General features: G+C 35.2%; 1 protein-coding gene across 5 annotated transcripts; it reads left to right on the plus strand.

Annotated features, from left to right (window-relative positions):
• Positions 1 to 579: 579 nt before the first annotated feature.
• LOC110666814 (zinc finger CCCH domain-containing protein 38) lies at positions 580 to 6,973 on the plus strand. Of its 5 annotated transcripts, none has more exons than XM_021827439.2 (5): positions 580 to 764; positions 1,503 to 1,635; positions 2,810 to 3,235; positions 4,218 to 6,432; positions 6,624 to 6,973. In XM_021827439.2, exons 3-5 carry the CDS (start codon positions 2,826 to 2,828, stop codon positions 6,654 to 6,656), a joined length of 2,658 nt encoding a protein of 885 aa, XP_021683131.2. In that variant the 5' UTR covers positions 580 to 764; positions 1,503 to 1,635; positions 2,810 to 2,825; the 3' UTR covers positions 6,657 to 6,973. The 5 variants fall into 5 exon arrangements, with proteins under 5 accessions (XP_021683131.2, XP_021683130.2, XP_057985247.1 ...); XM_021827438.2 differs by having other exon boundaries at positions 1,503 to 1,566; XM_058129264.1 differs by having other exon boundaries at positions 1,525 to 1,635.
• Positions 6,974 to 21,304: the final 14,331 nt, after the last annotated feature.

Genomic DNA, 21,304 nt, shown 5'->3' on the forward strand with positions numbered 1-21,304 from the left:
TATATATATATAAATTCAAACTTTTTTTTATATATTATCAAATGTTATACATTTAAATATTACAAAAAGAATAATATTATTTTTATTTTTGATAAAAAAGTAATATACTAAATTTTAAATGATAAATATAATCTTAGAGGCCTTAAACATTTAGTACAAATGATAATAATATCTAATTATAATATAATATAATTTTTTTTATAGATAATGTCGTATGATAATATTATAAAAATAATTATTATATATATAAAGTAAGTCAATCTTTTTATAGAGAGTGGCGCGTTATCGCATAATAAAAAATCTTGTTTGACACAGGTGATAATGTCACAAGCCATTTTCCGTAAAAAGATTAATTTATTTTATAATTAATATATTATACGGCATTGTTGATTGAATTACTCTTATGTTCGCTCTTATAGTTGGTTAAAGATAATAACTATTTAATAATTATTTATAAATTTTTCAAAATTTAAATAAATTGTATAAATTTTCAAAATACTAAAGTCAATTAAGAATTCATTTGTTAAATGATTTAATTGGTTTCTTAATAAGCTTAAGAGGTGCAGTATATATTTATGTACAAGTAATTTGCAGACGCAATCCTCATTCCCTAATTTTCTTCCCTCTCAATATTTTGTCGACCTGGCCTCTGAATACTTCTGCTTCGACAGCTAGAACAGACCACCGCGGATCTCTTAACTCCGCCGTCACCATATCGCCGATTGCTTGTCTGCTCCGCCAGGCCAACGCCGTTTCTGTTGCAGGTTCGCTTTCTGTTTCTACCTCTTTCTCTCTTTGTTTGTTTGCGTATCCCTTTGCTTCCATTTTTGTTGCTTCATTTGTGTTTTTGCTGCTTTGGCTCGATAACTACATCGGTCTTTCTGAAAAACTGTTCCCCTCCTCGATAAATTGAAGAAATTTTCGTTCCTTTTTTTTTCTCTTCAGCAGTAATGCTTCCATTTCATTCTTCTAAGTGAAATTCCTCAGACGGGCTTTCGTTTGCTTTTTGGGATTTTAGCGCCAAATCCAAACATCTGGAACTTCCTTAGTACTGTGTTTAGATTTGATGAGCAACTTTCCTCTTACATAATTTACACATTACAGCCTCATCCGTTCAGAAACTATTCTTTCATTGTTAGTGTTAATTGCTTCAAGATTCCATGGTAGCTTACTACATAAAATGACACAAAAGGCAATTCGGATAATAGAAAAAATTCGCTCTCTGAAAAGAGAGTTGTTGCTAAACTGGGAAGTTTGAAGTTTTTGTGCTTTCATCTCTCTTTTTTAAATATGGGAAGTGAATGAACCCATCTCTGGTAATTTTGAAACCACAAGAGAAGGTTATTGCAAAAGCTGGTAATTTGAGCATAACATTGCTCATGTACTCGTATAGTGGTTTTGTAATGGTCTGATTTTGTCTTTTGAGTTTAATTTATGACATGCTTTTTATATTGCACTGACACTGTTATAATTCATGGAATCGATGCAAAAATAAATTGTAGGTTCCACGTACTTCATCTAAAGCCATTAAAATGGAGGGCATCTTAATCCGAGAGAATGAAGTGGGTAAGTAGCAGTGGCATTTGCCACAATTAATTGTCAAGTAAACTGCAGCAACCGTCCTCAACTTATCAGGTTTTTTTCATTTCAGTCACTCGACTTTATTTCTTAAAATGAAATCCTCCGATTTAGTTTTGTTTCAGAAAAATGTCAGGTTAAAAGTAATAAAATTACCCTTTTACTCTCTTTTCCTTCTTTTTCTCTTTCTTACTTTTATGATTAAATTAATTAATCAATAATTATTATCAATAAAATTATTTTATTTTAACTAAATTTATTATCAAAATTATTGATTATATATATTATTTATTATTAATTAAAATTTAATTTGTAGCAACATGGAAAAATAATAATAGAATAATAATAAATATCAAAATTTAAAATAATATTTCATGATATGTGATATTTTATTAATATCTTAGTTTTATATAAGTAAAAAAATAAACAATAAATAATAATCTATAGATTTATTTAATTAAATATTAATTTAGTATTAATTAAAAAAAGAAAAAAAAAAAAAAACACTTGAAAACCTGTTATTGCAGGTTAAAGGGACTTTTTCTGTAATAAAACTGAAGTTTAAGGATTTTATTTTAACAAAATGAAGTTGAGTGACTGAAATGAAATAACTACCAAAGTTGAGGAATGGTCGGTGTAGTTTATCCTTAATTGTCCTATAGTATTTGCTTTTATAAGTTTATAGGCTGTGATGGCTTAGGGATGATTGTGGATATTTCAAAAAAAAAAAAAAAAAGATACTATGGAAGTTGAATGTTGAATTTGACTATTCATAGTTCAGGTCTGTTGACATTTTGAATTAAACTGAATTGTTAAGCTGGATTCAACTTAACATTTTCTTTTTTATGGATTATGTTTCTTATGTACATGGAGCCTTTTTTTGCTTTTGTTTAAGTCTGGGTGATACCTTTTCGTTCTACAAGGTGGAAGAGAAGGTAATTATTGCATTTTCTTCTAACTCATGCTTATGCTTAATAACAACAAAATAATTAATAGGTCTTCTGGATGTTTTTATTCTATGCTATTAACTTTTGGACACTCTGTTACCATTACTTTATGTTAGCTATGTCTATACCCATGAATTTGGGGTATGGACCTACTTTTCATAATATTCTCCTGGTGCTAACTGTAATAATAGACTTTAGAAGGAAAAAAATTAATCAATTGAAGACAGGTTTTATATTGTCACAATTTTTATTTTTTATTTTATTTTATTTTTTGCTGGGACCAGGTTGCACTCTTTTTGAATGACAGAAATTGACGCTGCTTTTGGCAAAATGAGCAGAAGTGGCAGAAGACGTGGTTCTAAGTGGGATTTGAAAGAAGAATCTCGTATCCCATTTGATAGTGTACATGACAATGCATGGCCAGGGGAAGCAAGCTTGTCTTTTCATGAAAGAGAATCAGAGCATGGCTGGCATTCTCCTGAAGGAGCTAGTGGTAATCGCGCCAAATGGTCTGTTCGTGAACCTTTGCCTGGAAGAAGAGGCTCACGTAGGGATGATAGCATTGATGAAGACCCTAACAAAAGTTTAAAACCAATGCCCACATGGGATGGAGATGAGAATTATGGGACAAGAATGTCTCCTGGTCTTGATGAATGGAGGCAGCAGAATCGTCACAGCTCTCCTAGAAATGAATGGAAAAGATCAAGAAGGTTTGTTAAGATTTTTTCTGATTGATATAACTGTAGTATTCTGGTTTTTTGTCCTGTGTTTCACTTTATGCATGTATCTATAGATAATGCATAATTTATTATGTACCCTGCTCCACTAAGCCTTAATTCCTGAATTTAGTTAGTAGATTGTACAAGAATTGGGCTATGTCCAGTAGCTTTACCCAATCTCGCTTGTTGGCACCTACAAAGTGCCTTAAATACAACTCCAGCAGGCATTCACCCTTTTGGTTTGGCCATCAGTTTGAGGATGAAATCTTGTAGAAAAGCTAAGCTCTGTGCCCAATAGCTTGAACAACTCCATCCAGAATTTCCCCTTGAGTCTAGCATCTTGATTGCTCATGATTGTTTTAGGAATGCCTCAGTACTTGACAACATGTTGAAAGAACAGTCTTGAAGAATCTTCTGCATTGAACTTGGCTGGGGTAGAGATGAACACTCCATGCTTGCTAAATTGATCAGCTTATATGCCCATTTTTCCATTTCATCCTGTTTAGGTTGACATATTCCGAAAGATTTAGGGTCGCTAAGTCCTTTCTTAGTACTTTCCCTCACTCTTTCTTTGCCTTATTATCTCCTAGAGTCCTAGTGTTATGTATTAATGACCTATGCATTACTAAGAAGTCGCTTACTTTTATGTTAACTAGTTTTGCTTGACATGCAAATGCTTCTCCAACCGCTTAAAAGTTTTTTAAATCCTTGTTAGTTTGTAGCTTGTGATGTTCCTGTTGTATTCTTCCCATTAACTGGGCATAAAGTTATTTCAACTTTCTAATTAAGTTTATTGCTTGTGTTGTAATGGAGTAATAGCCACTGCTGTTGCTGCTTGTTAATTTGATTATATGTTGAATGCAATGAGCTTCTCTCCCTCTCTCTGTCTCTGTGTGTGTGTGTGTGTGTGTGTGTGTGTTGGAGTTGAGACAGTTGATGTTGTTTGATTATTCTGTTTCTGGTTTATATGCAGAGGTAGAAGCCAGAGCAGGAGCAGGAGCAGGAGCAGGAGCAGAAGTCCAGTCTGTGGCTTTGGGCAAGAATCAGGACTCTGCGACAGAAGTAGAAGCAGATCAGGTTTATCAGCTCAATTATGTAAAGATTTTGCTGCTGGGAGGTGCAGGAGGGGTAATCACTGTCAATTTCTTCACCAAGGTACTCAAAGTTATGAGGATGGCTGGGAAAGACACAGGAAAACTGTAACTTCAAAATATACCACTCCCCATGAATCCAGGGAGTACTCCTCAGGGAGTGGAAGATCTACTGATTGTTGTAATGTTTTTCTTAAAGGCGACTGTAGGAGGGTTGCCTGCTGCAGGTTTTCTCATCATGTTGCCTCTAATGCAGCTGCTAAGGGGTCTTCTAATGAGGTAATTAGGCAAAGAAATAATGACAGAAGACATAGAGATGCATCTCTAGAGAGACAAGGTGACCGTGAAACCTTCAGAGCAGCTAATGTTCCCTGCAAATTTTTTGCTGCAGGTAACTGTCGAAATGGAAAATACTGCAGGTTTTCACATCAGGATTTGGCCCATGGAAGTCCTGATAGGTCACAGGATGGCAGACATTCACTTGTCCGAAACACGGATGATCCAGAGAAATTGTGGAATGTCCCAAAATGGGCCTCTACAAGTGCTTCAGATACTGGGAAGTTGAGTGGGCATAAAAATGATACAGTTGTTGCCCCTGATCAAAGGGGCTCTACACGATCTGTTGATGGTGGATGGGGTCATTGTTTGGAGGAAGATAAGACACTTGGTGATCGACCAGTTGAGCATAAGATGGTCAAGAGTGAAACAGCCCTTACATGGAAGGCAGAAAACGCTAGTGATAACATGCTTGCTTCTGAACAAAGAGCATGTGGTGAGAATTGGCTTGGGGATATGGACATGTCTCCTGAATGGAATTATATAGTTACACACCCCAAATGTATTGATAAACAAGAGCCTGCTTTAACCAATTGCAATGCCAGTATAACTCAAGTTTCAGGTCATGCACATGATGCCACTGCAGTTATGCCATCTTTGATAAATGAATCATCTGCCAAACATCAGGACTACAATTTAAGGGAGGTTGTTGCAAATGCTTTGCCTCGTGATGATAATAGCGTTACTGGAAAAACTGCCAGTTCTCATGCTAGCGTTTATGCCAATATCATGTCTGCACAAAGCTTTGATCAGAACGGCATGAATTCAAATGTTTTACCTCTTCCATGCTTAAATGTGGTTGGACAAGGTCAATTAACAATCTCAAGTTCAGGAGATAATGTGAATCCTCAAAATCAGATGCTGCTTCAGGAGGGAAGGACTATTAACAAGCCAGATAATGGGGAAGCAAATGCATCACAAGTGAATTCTGGAGTTTCTAAGACTCAGAAGGTAAGCAGTGAACAACTGACTCAGCTTACCAACATCTCATCCTCTCTAGCTCAATTACTTGCAAATGGACAGCAGCTTCCCCATCTTTCTGTTCATAACAATACAGAGATATCCTCCTATGCCAACTCAGTGGCGCTTGTTAAACCAGATTCTGCAGTGACTACAGAATCAAATCAAAAGGTAGGGCTGAGGAAGCAGTATAATCCTATATGTGACAACATTGCCCCTGAGAAGCATGTTGTCAATAACAATCCCCCAGGGTTTTCACCAAACCTTGTTAGACAGAAAAACATTTCAGATGGGAAACCAGAAATGCCATCCAAAAGTTTTTCTCCATCTGTTGTTGGCCCACCAAATGGTGGTGGTTATAACCAGTACCGCAGTTTGCAAGAACCTAGTAGCAAGAGTTGCCAGTTAAATGAGATGGAACCTGGTTCAAATTCCAAAGTTACCAAGGAAAACAATGGAGCGGTGACTGAGGAAAGCAGGGAACTAGAGGAGGACAAGACTGCGCAAGAAAACGACCCCTTGGAGAACATTGATGGAGATGACAAGACTGATGAGGGCAGAAAAAGCAAGGATGTTAAGGGGATTCGGGCATTTAAGTTTGCACTTGTGGAATTCGTTAAGGAGCTTCTGAAACCCACATGGAAGGAAGGTCAATTGAGCAAAGATGCTTACAAAAACATTGTGAAGAAAGTAGTCGACAAAGTTATTGGTTCTATGCAGGGGGCTTCTATTCCTCAAACACCAGAAAAAATTCAACACTATTTGTCATTTTCAAAGCCGAGGCTGACCAAACTTGTACAGGTGGGCTCTCTACTTTGTTTACTCAGATAGTACTTTTTTCCTTTTTTCCTTAATTCAATTTTAGCCTTTTCTTATATTTATTATTGGTTCAAATATATTGCAAAGTAGAAGCTGTTTAATTTGATGCTTACATTTGTTTGCTCTCTTTGATTATGTGTTTTCATTTAATTTGTTTTTTTGTTGGGTTGCAGGCTTATGTGGAGAAATTTCAGAAGGATAAATGAAACGAGGAGCTTCCTGTATCTTCTATTCATTTATTTCTCCGTGTTATATAGCAAGCTCATAATATTTCTTGTGAATTTATTATGATAATGCAGTGTCTAGAGCCACATTTTTCCTGTTTTGTATCTTTGTTGTTAGAATCAAAGATTGGCTAACCCTTTTAGCTTGTACCCGCAGATTTACCTTTATGTTTGGAAGTATATGTTATCACTTCCTTTTATGTGGGTATTTAAGCTGGCAGCTAATTAATGGCAATGCCATTTTTCAGATGTTATCCTTCATTTGTATTATATGATTTGATCGTAAGGCATTTTGCTCATACTCTTTTTCTTTTCTTTTCTTTTCTTTTAATTATTTTTTTTTTCACTGCTGTGCAGAATGTTTTCAGTGTAATCCTGTCCAGATTAATTTTGGTCGTGTTCAATCTTCTTGTCCATCTCACAATATTTATATACTAGGAAAAATTATAAAACCCAACATATGGTTCTAAATATATGGGTGTGCTTGCTGGTTTGTAACCCTTGCTGGTTTGTAATATGCAAGTGCGCAGATCGCGGACAAGTAATATAGTAATGAGATGAGTATCATTTTCACGAGTAATTAATAGATGTATGTACTAAACTAGATAGCAATTTTGACTATTTAAACTGCCAAACGTGTTGAGAGATTTATTCTAAACTATTAATGTTGAGAATTAAAGGAAGATAAAGCTATAAATTTAAATTAGAAATCAATTAGCTAAAAAATTTTAGAATTATGGACCTAACTTCACCTATTTAATAGATTGAGAATCGTTACTTTGATGAAAATTAATTATAAGATATCCTAGGTCATTTCACAAGGCACTTAAGGTGTATTTTAATCAACCTGAACTTTGCTTTCGTGGTGATCAATTTTAATTAAAACCCTTCAAACTCTTTGATTAATTATGAGATTCCAAAAAGGATTTCAGCCTATCTATAAGTCAGATTTCCTAGGTTCAAAATCCTGATTTCCAATACTAATTTTCATCTTTCAATTCTTCAACTAGTATCTTATATCATGACAAGGTGATACCAACACATAGCATGCATTAGGAACGCAGAATATAAATCAAAGAACAAGAAGTATATATCCATAACAGATATTAAGAGTGCTACTCTCCTAATTCTAGAATTAAACAAACTACTCACTTATGATAAACTTAACAAACATACAGGAATTAAAATAAAATAATACAAGACAATTTGAAGAAATATAACAAAAGAACCCAGAACAAAGATTCTATAGCTTTAAACTTTTGGAACCTCAGCCGAGAGTCCTCCTTGATGTTGATGCAGATCCTCTCTAAGTTGCTTAGAAAACTAGGGTTTGTATGTAAACTAAAACTAACTCTAACTTGAACTAAAGGCCCCTTTCTATGTCTTGGTCTTCTAGTATTTATATTAGGTGCCTCAAAGTCATGTTTCAGAGTCCCAAGAGCTTTAGAAGTCTTTTCGAAATAAGTGGAAGGGAATTGCAGTCAAAATAGAAGTCTATCTACTATAAAATACATGGCCCATGTGGCACTGCACGGCTCTAGGTCGTGAAATTTTCTGGACTAATTTCGGGCTTTGTTCATGAGAAAGACAGCAAGTTACACTGGGTATTAGGTTTACACGGGGCTATTAGCATGGCTCGTGTACTGTCATCTCTCCTTGGCTCTCTATGTTTTAGCTTCCAGGAGATTACATGGGCATGTGAGGTACACAGGGCCTGTTACATGACCCATGTACTATGGTTTCTTCATGTCTTCTTTAGTTTTCTCCTGACCAGGGAGTTACACAGGTCCAACTCTGAGTTTACACGACCCATGTAAAGTTATGTAGTAGCCATTCTTGCTTTTCTTGCTTTCTAAACTTGTCTAATTGACTTCAATGCCTTGTTCTTCCTTAAACACTTGAAAACATATAGAAAACACGAAATTAAGCAGAGATTAACAAAATTAACAAACACTAATGAAATTAAGTAAAATGCATACAATTAACTACCTAAATGCTAAGAAATACAATGCAATGGTGCCTGTCACACCTTATCCCTTGTAAGGCACGACATGTTCCCGTAGCATACCTAATGAATTACCAAACTCCACCTACCGATAACCCATTAGTTATGCTACAAAGATTTTAAAACAATTATTTTGCGGAAAACTGCATGAGAATAGTTAAAATTCCATGTAAACATTCATTGGAAATAATAATAGACTAAATATTGCAAAAGTTACATTTTCATAAGTCTCAAAGTAAAATACAAAATAATTACAAACTCAAAATGTGATAGCAATGCAATGCTTTTAAATACAAACTGTTCAATGTCCATACATCCATACATATAGGTACAAAATACATCCAAAGGAATCACAAGGGTATACCTAACTTAAATACCCACAAACAATACCAAAATGCTGCTTTCAAGTCTCTCACTCGGCAGCTTCTCCTTTCCCTTACCTGCGACAGCATAAAGAAGCTATCGCTGAGTATATCACTCAGTGGTGCACAACTAATAACTTTAAAACTTAAGATAAAACACAATTTGTCAAAGCATAATAAATCACATTTTTCTTAAGCATGAAAACTTCACAATAGTCCATAAAGCCCATTTATTGGAATAATATTTCAAATGAGAAATCACACTTCATAAATCACAATTCACAAAGCATTAGTGTTGCCAACATCAACACACAGTTTAGGCCATGACACAAAATTTCACGATTAGTGCCATGTTGCACACCACGACAAAGCAATCTCAACCTCACTAACCATTATTAATGAGGGAAGGGCTAGCTAGCTAATGAGTACTCATGTAGTCTTACCCCACTAACCGTTATTAATGGGAGACATAATCAATATCAATTATCAACCCCAATGGAAAGTTTCGAAAGGTACTGTCATGCTAACTGTGGCTTCAAAACAGTTTCTAAAAATTTCCCACTCAACAATCACATTTATAAACCAATAAACACATTTAAATTCATCATAATATCCATATAAAGGTAGCAACACCCAAATTTCTTAAATACAAGAGAAAAATCATATTTTAGTCAAAGTAAACTTGTTCAAAGCAAACTCATTCAATTTAACACATTCCAAGCAATTTACAAGTTCAAAAACGAAGAAAAGGTTAGTTGTGCACAAACCTTCAATAATTCTCTTTCTTTGTTACTTACTTCTCTTTGTCCATTCTAACTTCTTTTTCTATTGAAAATACACAAATAGAATACCTCAATACCAATCTCAATTGCTGCCAAGAACTCATTACATGCATGTTTAATGCATCCCAAGTTAGCTTTGAAAATTTTGAAATATTTTAGTTTTGGGACAGCTTGGTGCCCCAATCTTTGAACCTAATTTTTACCTAGTTTTGATTATAATTTGATGAGGTGTTCTTCATGAAAATTGTTCATTTAGGTCTTAACCTTATTTTGCTTTTTGAATCTTCTAATTCGCAGCTGTGTAGCTCAAGTTATGACCAAAACACGGTTACTGTTCACATCATTGTTCATCTTGCAGATTTAGTTCTGGCAGATTTATTAATCCAACTTTGTTCAGCAATTTGATCAAGTTAAGTCCATAATTTGGTCTAATGTTTTTCATACAAAATGTTCTACTATGTCTTAGGTTTCTATCGGTTCAAGAATCGCCTAAATTGGAGTTTTCTAGAGAGAGTTATGGCCATGCAAAATTTACTGTTCATATGGTAAATCTGCAGATTTTCAGATTTTTGCAGATTCGGTGATTCAACTTTGCTCAGCAATTTGATTAGGTTAAGTGTCACACCCTACCCCTCTGTAAGGCATAACATGATCCCGTAGTATACTTAATGAATTACCAACTTCGTCTACTGGTAACCCATTAAATACACTACAAGGGATTTTAAAACTTTTCTTACTTCTTTTTACAGTGGTGAGCACTATTTACAGGTGTTAAAAACTTTTTTGAACTGAAATGAAACAGCTAACACATTTGAATTATTATTAATTTCTGTAAAAATTTTGGCAGAGTGCCATCTATATTTTGAATAAAATAGTTCTTCAAAAACCTGTAAAAAGTACTTCAAATATATTTCTCAATCTCAATTCCAACAGTTAATCAACACAATATTTTTCTCAACTCAAATCCACAATAATTTTTCAATATTTCCAAAGGCTGAGATAAAAGAAATATACTACAAATTTTACAAGCCAAATAATTCACAATTTATTTTACAACTTCAATGTACAATTTTAATTTATAACTGCTCAAAACCAAGAATACTATATCTATACAGTGATTATACATTATAATACAAAATGCAAAATATGGTATACTCAATATACCCGATGATCTCTCACTGAAGCACTAGCAGCTTAGTCTACTGCCCTGTCAGTCAGTCTACTTGCGACAGCAATGAAAAGCTATCGCTGAGTAAAATTTACTCAGTAGTGCACAATAACAATTTGAAATGCGATATATAAATCTTTTATTGACAATTCACAAATCGAATAATTCACAATTCCATTTCACAATTTACAAAGTTTATATAACACAAATTTGATCAAATAACTGAGTAACACAGTTTTGCCAATCAATAACACAATTTGATCAAATAACTAAAGAATACAGTGTTGCCAATCGATAACACAATTTAGGCCATGACACAATTTTTCCGCACATGCCGTGTTGTACACCACGACAAGACACACTCACCCTAATAATCGAAATCAATGAGGGAGGAAGCTAGCTAGATAATGAGAACTCATCCACAATCACCTCAGACTAACAAGTCAAAGAGGGAGGAATATAGTGTACTTATCAGAGTACTTGCAGGCGTTACGCATCGCCATCCCTGCAAGCTCCTGGGTTCACGCGTGAGAGTTCCCAGGAATCGTAAGTGTTATGTGTCGCCATCCCTACTTTGCTCCGATACCACTAAATAAAATTTATCTGAAAATTTCCATTTACAAAGTAGGCAACACAATAATTTCCAAATAATATTCCCAAAACCAAAACAATAAAAAATTATTCATAACTCATTTTTCCAAATAAATTTGCTAGTGAAAGCAGTGAATATAAAAGTATTGTGCATGGACACAATTTAAAACTATAATGATCAATTAAATTTGTAAGTAGAAAATGAGAAGTCAAAATTATTGTGCACAAACACAATTTAAAACAATAACATACAATAATCATAATTTATTTCAATTGAAAAATTTAAAAGAAATAACTATTGTGCACAAACACAATTTAAAACAATAACATACAAATAATCATAATTTATTTCAATTGAAAAATTCAAAAGAAATAACTATTGTACACAAACATAATTTAAAACAATAACATACAAATAATCATAATTTATTTCAATTGAAAAATTCAAAAGAAATAACTATTGTGCACAAACCTCTGATAACTGTCTCTTGGCTCTAACTCAATGTTTCCTTCCCTTTCCCTGAGTCTTTGCTAACTGAGAAACACAATTTGAAGTGTTTTAGTACTCATTTAAACGGTCTCTAAGAATAAGGTTCAATAATTAATTTATCGAATTCTATAATTTCCTTAGTCAACCTAATATGTTGACCCTCGATGCAGTCTAGGTGAATTAGGTTTTAATGTTACCAATATGTCACATTTGTAGCCTTTTAGGGTTGGTATTTGTTACCCAATTCATTTCCATGTATATTGTATTTTATTGCAATTTGCCAGATTCCGGTCTACTAATTTGACCTAGCCGGACGATATAGTTTTCTCGGTTTTCGGGTTTCAGTCAAAACTACAAACTTGTAGATCTGTCTTATTGCACGCGGGGTAAAATATCAGGTCATTCTAAATTAAGTAGACCAAGTTATGGTCATTTTACTATTGCTGGTCAGAATATATTAAAATTGGTCACTTTAGGTCATTTTAGGTCATTTTAGGTTCAGCCAGTTTTTGGACCCGAACTTGTGCAAGCTATTTGACTTGCTTAAGGTCATTTCTAAGCTTTGGTGTCTTCATAAGACTTGTAGATATTCATGGTAAAAATTTCAGGTCAATTGGACCTGTTTTGAGTGAGTTATGGCCAAAACAGCAACTGCTGCCAAAATGGTCAATTTTTAGGCCTTAAATGCACTAATCCGGATTTGGTCATTTTTCAAGTTACCTTCCAAGTAGAATTTTGGTAAGCTTCCTCCATGAAAGTTGGCACTTTTTGTGCCTAGTTTCACCTCCAATTGGTTTCATACCAATTGGAGCCACACACTTAAGGTTCTAAGCCCAAAACACACACTGCCCTATTGCACATTGTTCATCACTCATCAATTACACTTTTAACACTTATCAAGTTACACATTCATGCCATTTTTGTTTTGTACTATAACATAAACACATTTCACAAGACATTTTTGGTCATTTTGGCAGCTTATAACCACACTCAATATGCACATTATAGTCCAGAATTTTCTAAGTTCAAATTACAAATAATTTAACCACATAACCTAGCTCATTCACATGTCCAAACTCAAACCTTTATACCCAAGTACAAGCTGCCATAACAAGCACCATAATTCAACCATATAATTCCATAAACCAAACCATGAAACAACACATTTTGGTTCACACTTCAAGTTTTCCGAATTGTACATTTCCTTTCATTAACTTCCAAGCTTCCAAAATCAAGTATACATTCACATACATTTAATATACATCACCCAATTTATTCCTATACATATAAACACTTCATCAACACTTTAATCTACCATTTACATACAAGGATAAACTGCCCTTAAGGAGTTTTCATGGCTGCCAAAAATATACATCTCCCTTCAAACATCAAACTCCAAAAATCCTTCAACAATTCAACTACCCATAACACCCACACAAACTTTAATGAAGCAAGCATCAAAAATACTTACTTACCACTTTGGAAACTCTTTAAAACCTTAACCAAACTTGATATCCTTGCTACCTATCTATTGCCCAAGTGGTGTAGAGCAATTTTAGTGAAGGAATCAAGTGGAAAAATGGCTTGGAGATGAGAGAATGGAGCTTGCATGGAGCTTGGAAGCTTTGGCCATGGAGGATTCTTTCAAGAAAGTTTTCAGCTGGAATTTTGAGAGGTTGAAGAAGGTGAATTCTGCTGTCCAAAATGAAAGTTAATGGTCCACTTTAGGTGTTAGTGGACCACTAAGTGAGAATATAATGTTAATTTAATCTTAAATTCCCAATTTCTCACATTAAGCTCCCAATTTTTGCTATTTAAACTATGTACCACCAATTTAATATTTCATAATATTTTCCAAGTGTAATATCATATATTTTTAATGGACATTTAGATCAAAAGACAACTCGGGGTGTCAAATGACTATAATGTCCCTGTTCGGGTTGCATTCCCGACTTTTCGGTAACACTGAGTTTTGTCCGTTTTCTCGATTTCTCACTTTTCTTTGTACTAATTAATTAATTAATTTTTCTTTAATATTTCTAATGATATTTATGCTTCAATAGGTCTTTAATTTTGTCTTAAAAATATTTTCCAGGGTTCCTCGTGGTCCAAGGCTAGTCAACGGTCCACGCCACAACTTCCCGGTGCGGTCACCCATCGCTAGGGTTCTCGGCTCGTTTAACTTAGTTACATTTCATTGCTATTATTTTTCCTTTATTTTTCTTGTATTTTCTTTTCTTGTATTTCATTGTTTTATGTCTCCTCACTCATATCTAAGTATAGTTCTAGGCATCCTAGCTGTTCGGACAACACTGGTCATCGGAACAATAGAACGCACTACCCAATATAGGGGTGTTACATTAAGTCCATAATTTGGCCTCAAGTTCTTCATATGAAATATTCTACTATGTCTTAGGTTTCCATCGGTTCAAGGATTGTCTAAATCGGAGTTTTCTAGAGAGAGAGTTATGGCCATGCAAAGTTTACTATTCATATGGTCAAATTCTGCAGGTTCCAGAATTTTATCTCTCATTTCAAGGCTCATTTCGGGTAGCTTAAGGTCATTTTCGGGGCAGGGTATCTTCACGAAAATTCTAGCCCTATGTCTTAAGTTTCGTTTTCAATTGGTTTCACACCAATTGGAGTTGTGTAGCTCAAGTTATGGGCTTCCAAACACACTGAATTCAGTGTGCAAAATTTTGCCCTAAGTTCAAATTTTCATTCTTCAATTGTTCCCTCTAACCAACCTCAATTCACATTTAATTAACCCAAAATGACTATAATTTAGTATTGACACATTAATGGCATTCCTAACACAAAATCCACAATTTTCAAATACCAAAGTTTGTAATTTTTCCTAATCCTACCATTTCGTTACTTTTATTCATCAACCCAATGTCAATTCGAACTAAATAAACCTCAAATGATCATAATTTAACACTACACACACCAATTTCACTCTCTAGCACCAAAACCCAATTTTTCCATGAACCCTAATCTTCCATAATTCAATTTATGTAATCCCATGAAATCTTACTACTCCCAATCATGCATACTACCTCAATTTAACTTAGATTTATCATCAATTTAACTAAAATACATCAAAACCCTAATTTTCGCTAAGTTGGCCAAAACCCTAGTTTAGGTTGTATGCATGTTTCCTTTCGATTTCTCATGAAATTTCATCATAAGTTAACTTCATTCAAGGCTTATACAACTAATCTAACATGAAAAGAAACTTACCTCAAGTGATTTCTTTCTAACTTCAAATTTTCTTCCAATTTCTTTTGTTCTACTTGCTCCAATACCTCAATCAAAGTTCTCTTTGATCTTTTCTTTTAGTGGGTCATGGGATTTATGAAGGGAATTTAAGGGAATTAAACTTTGGAGGGGAAATCAATGAGGGGAAGAAGTGGAAGAAGAAGAGAAAAAGAGAAAGAGAGGAAGAGAGAGGAGTGGGTGGTGGCACCTTATGAAAAAATAAAAATGAAGAAGATATTTGTTTTCTTATATATATATATATATATATATATATATATATATATATATATATATATATATATATATATATATATATATATATAAATGTTTAACTCGAAATTTAGTTTATTAAAATTATAAATTTTAATTGTCATAAGGATAATTAAACTTAAATTTTTATTCCCCTTTTTTTTTTTACATTTACACTTAATTTTTCCTTTTAATTAAATAATTAAATTTAATTATCAAAAGCCCATAAGTCCTTCATTTTAATTTTGTCATAATAGAAATGAAAGTCTAAGTTTTCATTTCTTAAATTTTCCCTTACATATTTTTACTTGAATTTTTCTTCAATTTTTACCCCATAATTCAATTCATTAATTTCATTTAATTTAATTGATATTTCAGTCAAAAGTCAACTCTTGAGGTGAATTAACCAAAATGCCTCGTATCGGGTCATAATCCCTCTTTTTCAATATACCCGGTGAATCCTTATATTTTTGGATCACTTGAATTTTTATTGTGTCTATCTCAATTAATTTTCTATTTATTTTTGGTCCTCAAGGTGTCTTTAAATAGTAATAGTCACGGATAAAAAATGATACTATTCATAACTCGGAGGTTCGGGTGGTTACAATTCTCCCCTCCTTAAAAATAAATTTCATTCTTAAAATTTACCTGGTTTCATTCTCTAAATAGCTGTGGGTGCTGCCTTCTCATGTCCTTCTTACGCTCCCATGTAGCCTCCTGGCCTGAATGATGGTTCCACAACACTTTCACCAGAGGGATTTGCTTGTTCCTCAGCTGTTTTACCTCATATGCCAAGATCTTTATGGGCTCTTCATCATTTGTCAAGTCTGGATTCACTTCGATCTCCTCTAATGGCAAAATGTGAGAGGGGTCTGATCTGTACCTCCTCAACATGGAAACATGGAAGACATTGTAAATCTTTTCCAACTCTGGAGGCAATGCAAGTCTATATGCCAATGGACCCACTCTTTCCAGAACCTCATACGGCCCAATGAAGCAAGGACTTAGTTTCCCCTTTCTACTAAACCTCATGATCCTCTTCCATGGGAAAACTTTCAAGAACACCTTGTCACCCACACTGTATCGAATATCTCTTCTCTTTAGGTCAATGTAGGACTTTTGTCTATCCGTTGCAACTTTGAGTTTGTCTCTAATGAGCTTAACCTTATCTTCCATCTGCTACACTAATTCTGGGCCAATCAACTTCCTCTCGCCCACTTCATCCCAACACAAGGGAGTTCTACACTTTCTGCCATAAAGTGCTTCGTATGGAGGCATCCTGATGCTTGACTGATAATTGTTATTGTGGGCAAATTCAATTAAAGGCAAGTGTGTCTCCCAACTCCCTTCAAACTCAATTACACAAACCCAAAGCATATCCTCCAAAATCTGAATGATCCTTTCAGATTGGCCGTCTGTCTGTGGATGGAATGCTGTATTGAAGTTCAATCTAGTTCCTAGGGCTTTTTGGAGACTACCCCAGAATCTAGAAGTAAACCTTGGGCCTCTGTCCGACACAATAGACACTGGCACTCCATGTAACCTCACCACATCATCAATGTATAGTTTGGCCAATCTTTCCAGGCTGTAATCCATCCTCATTGGCAAAAAGTGTGTAGACTTGGTCAATCTATCAATAATAACCCAAACTACATTATGATTCTTTTGTGTACGTGGAAGTCCTATCACGAAATCCATAGTGATTCTTTCCCATTTCCACTTGGGAATTGGCAATGGCTGTAGCAACCCTGCAGACACTTGGTGTTCTTCCTTTACTTGCTGATAAGTTAGGCATTTGGCGACATATTCTGCAATGTCTTTCTTCATTCCTCTCCACCAATAGTGCTCTTTCACACTTCTGTACATTTTGGTTCCACCAAGTTGCATTGCAAAAGGTGAATCATGTGCTTCCTTTAAAATGGTTTGCCTCAGTTCAATATTCTCAGGAATGCACATTCTGCCCTTATATAACAACAAGCCCTCATCATTTACTGATAATTCTGGTTTCTTGCCATCCCGAGCCTCTTCCATTAACTTGTCATACTTATCGTCCTTCTATGTAACTGCTTTAATTTGTTCTGCTAGCATTGGCTTCACTTGCCAAATAGCTACCATCTGCCCATCTTCATTAATCTCCAAATTAGCATGCAATGCCCTTAACTCATGCACCATGGACAATGGAGAAACCCTCAAACCAGCCATAGTCTTGCAACTTAAAGCATCAGCTACAACATTAGCTTTTTCAAGCTGATAGTCTATCAAACAATCATAATCTTTTATCAGCTCTAACTATCACCTCTGCCTCAAATTTAACTCCTTTTGTGTGCCCAAGTACTTCAAATTTTTAATGATCTATGTATATATGATATCTCTCCCCATACAAGTAATGTCTCCAGATCTTCAAGGCAAAGACAATGGCTGCCAGCTCCAAGTTATGCGTCCTATCATGCGGTTTAAGCTAGCGTGAAACATAGGCAATGGCGTTTCTATCTTGCATTAACACATAGCCTAATTCGTTATGAGAAGCATAACTATATATGGTATACTCCTTACCTAAAATGGGCAAGGTTAAGACTAGAGCTTCAGTTAAACTCCACTTTAACTCATCAAAACTTTCCTGGCACCGATCAGTGCACTGAAATTTTACATCCTTCCCAAGTAGCTTAGTCAGTGGAGATGCTAGCATGGAGAATCCCTTCACAAACCTTCGGTAATACCCAGCTAAACCAAGGAAACTCTGAACTTTTGTGATATTTCTAGGTGGCTTCCAATTAAGAATGGCTTCTATTTTGCTAGGATCCACCTGGATACCCTCTGCAGATACAATATGCCCCAAAAATGTAATCTCCTTTAGCCAAAACTCAAATTTTGATAGTTTGGCATACAACTGCTTCTCCCTCAAAGTCTGCAATACTATCCTCAAGTGTTTATCGTGTTCCTCTGCATTCTTTGAGTACACCAAAATATCATCAATGAACACCACAAAAAACTGGTCTAAATATGGCCTGAAGATTGTGTTCATCATGCCCATAAAAGTAGCTGGAGCATTAGTCAACACGAATGGCATTACCAAGAACTCATAGTGGCCATACCGAGTCCTAAAGGTAGTTTTAGGAATACTTTGCTCCTGCACCCTCAACTGGTAGTAGCCCGATCTCAAGTCAATTTTGGAGAATACAGTTGCATCCTTCAACTGATCAAACAAATCATCGATTCGTGGTAGAGGATATCTATTCTTTATGATCATTTTTTTCAACTGTCTGTAGTCTATGCATAGGCGGAGAGTACCATCCTTCTTCTTCACAAATAATACTGGTGCTCCCCAAGGTGACACGCTAGGGCGGATGAAACTCTTATCTAACAATTCCTGCAATTGCACCTTTAACTCTTTCAACTCAGCAGGTGCCATCCTATAAGGAGTGATGGAGATTGGCTCCACACCCGGCATAGTCTCAATTTCAAACTGCACCTCTCTTTCCGGAGGCAATCTCGGCAATTCTTCCAAAAAGACATTTGGAAAACCCCATACTGTAGAAATATCTTTAAGATCTAGACTTCCCACCTAGGTGTCTATCACATGAGCTAGATAAGCTTCACATCCCTTTCTAATCATCTTTCTAGCAAGTGCAGCTGAAATGATGTTGGATGGTAATAACTGCCTCTCCCCGTGAATCACTACATCTGCATACTCAGGAAGACCAAAAGTGACTGTCTTCAGTCTACAATCGATCATGACGTGATGCCTGGCTAACCAATCCATGCCCAAGATGATATCATAATCTCGGAAGGGCATGTCAATTAAGTCTGACAGGAATGTATGTCTTTGGATCACTAAAGGACAATCCTTATACAATTTGTTCGCCCTAACCTCTTGCCCTAAGGGACTAGTCACTAGCACATCATAATCTATTTTCAAGCAAGGAATGGCAACAGAACATGCAATACTAGCATTAGCATAAGAATGTGTAGAACCAGGGTCAAACAATACATATACATCTCTATCAAAGATGGAGAAAGTACTAGCCACAACATTTGATGTCTCAGCTTCATCCCTCTGGCTCATGGTGTACACCCTGGCTGATGCACAACTCTGCTCTAGTTGGCTTGCTGTGCCCTGGCTGCTAAAAGTGTTACCCCTACCCTTGCCTTGGCTTCTACTAGCTGTCTGTTATCCTCTGGAAGCAGAACCTTGAACAGATCCCTCAGTGGTGGTAGACGGCCTAGATCTACGAGCACTAGTGCAATCTCTAACAAAATGCCCACTTCCACTGTAACACCCCCGGTTGCATAGCCTTGTAGATTTCACTGTTCCGGTGACCGATGTCGATCCGGACAATTAAGGGGATTAGGACCACACTTAAGACAACTTAAGAAGCCATAAACATAAATAATTAGTAATGTTTAATTAGTTGACAATAAATAAGAAAAACAGAACATAAGAAGTTAAACGAGCCGAGAGTCACAGCGATGAGTGACCTCCTCGGGAACGACTGCGAAGTCGTTTTAAACTCAAATTTCGAACCGTAAAAAGTGATGCTGCGGTCCTTAGGACCCTTATGGACATTGTGGAAAAGAGAAAATCATGAAAAAGAACTGTTAAGTCAGTCAAATAATTAGGTTACGGAGCCGGAAGAAATATTGGATTATTTGCAAACCGGGTTAAACCGGCGAGGGACAATTTGGTCAATTGACCCCGAGAGCTGACTCCTGACCTAACTGTCCAATAAAATCGGAGAAAAGAAAATTTCAGAATCGAGAATTAAATTAAAGAACTAATAGAAAAAAAAAGAAAAGAAAAAGAGATGAAAATGAAAAAGTCAAAAGTTATGACATCATGGATGATGTCATAACTAAATTAATAAATTGAATTTTTTTAATTGGGATTTTTTTTGTGGTCTTCCATAAATTAAATTAGATAAAGGAAAAGGAAAAAAAAAGAAACAAAGTCCTTCTTCCCTAAGTGGACGTCCACCACTCTCACTCTCCCTCTCCATTTCTAAACCCCATTAAAGCTTGAGTTCAAGCTTTTAAATCCCTACTAAACCCCAATTTCTTCCATAATTATTCCATAAAAACTTGATAACCTCACTTGAGAAGAGGATTGAGCAAGAAAGAAAGAAAGAAAGAGGAGTGGGATTGAAGATTGAAATTCAAAGTTTAAGGTTAGTGAATTTAAAATTGAAAATTATGTTTAATATTTGTGTTCTTGTTGTATGTAACTTAGATCTTAACTTAAAATGAAATGAAATTAATTGTAGGAGGACTAAACTTGGATTTTTATCAGCTAGGGTTTGATATGGTAGTGCATGAATTTGATTAGATTATAAGTGTAGGCAAGCTTATATGAAGGTAGATGTGATGTTGGTATGCTTAAATGTGATTAAATGAAACAATTTAGTGTGGTTAGGGTTTGTGAACCAAATTTTGGAGAAATGCTTAAATGATGACTTTGGTCTATTGTGAAGTGAAATAATGGTCAATTATGACCAAATGGATTGTGTGGGAATGGTAGGAAATTAAACCAAATTCGTAGGTCAATGGTCATGCTGCTGGCAGCATGACCAAACCACTGAAGGACCAAAACTCAAATTTTACAAGTCCAATTGATATGCCACCAATTGGAGATGAAAATAGACATAAAAGAGCACAATTTTCATTAAGGAACCATGGCAAAAAACTGACCAAAACTTGGTGAAACAATTGACCAAAGTGAAATGATAGC

The sequence above is a fragment of the Hevea brasiliensis genome, chromosome 10 (genome assembly GCF_030052815.1).
Source record: "Hevea brasiliensis isolate MT/VB/25A 57/8 chromosome 10, ASM3005281v1, whole genome shotgun sequence".
NCBI lineage: Eukaryota > Viridiplantae > Streptophyta > Magnoliopsida > Malpighiales > Euphorbiaceae > Hevea > Hevea brasiliensis.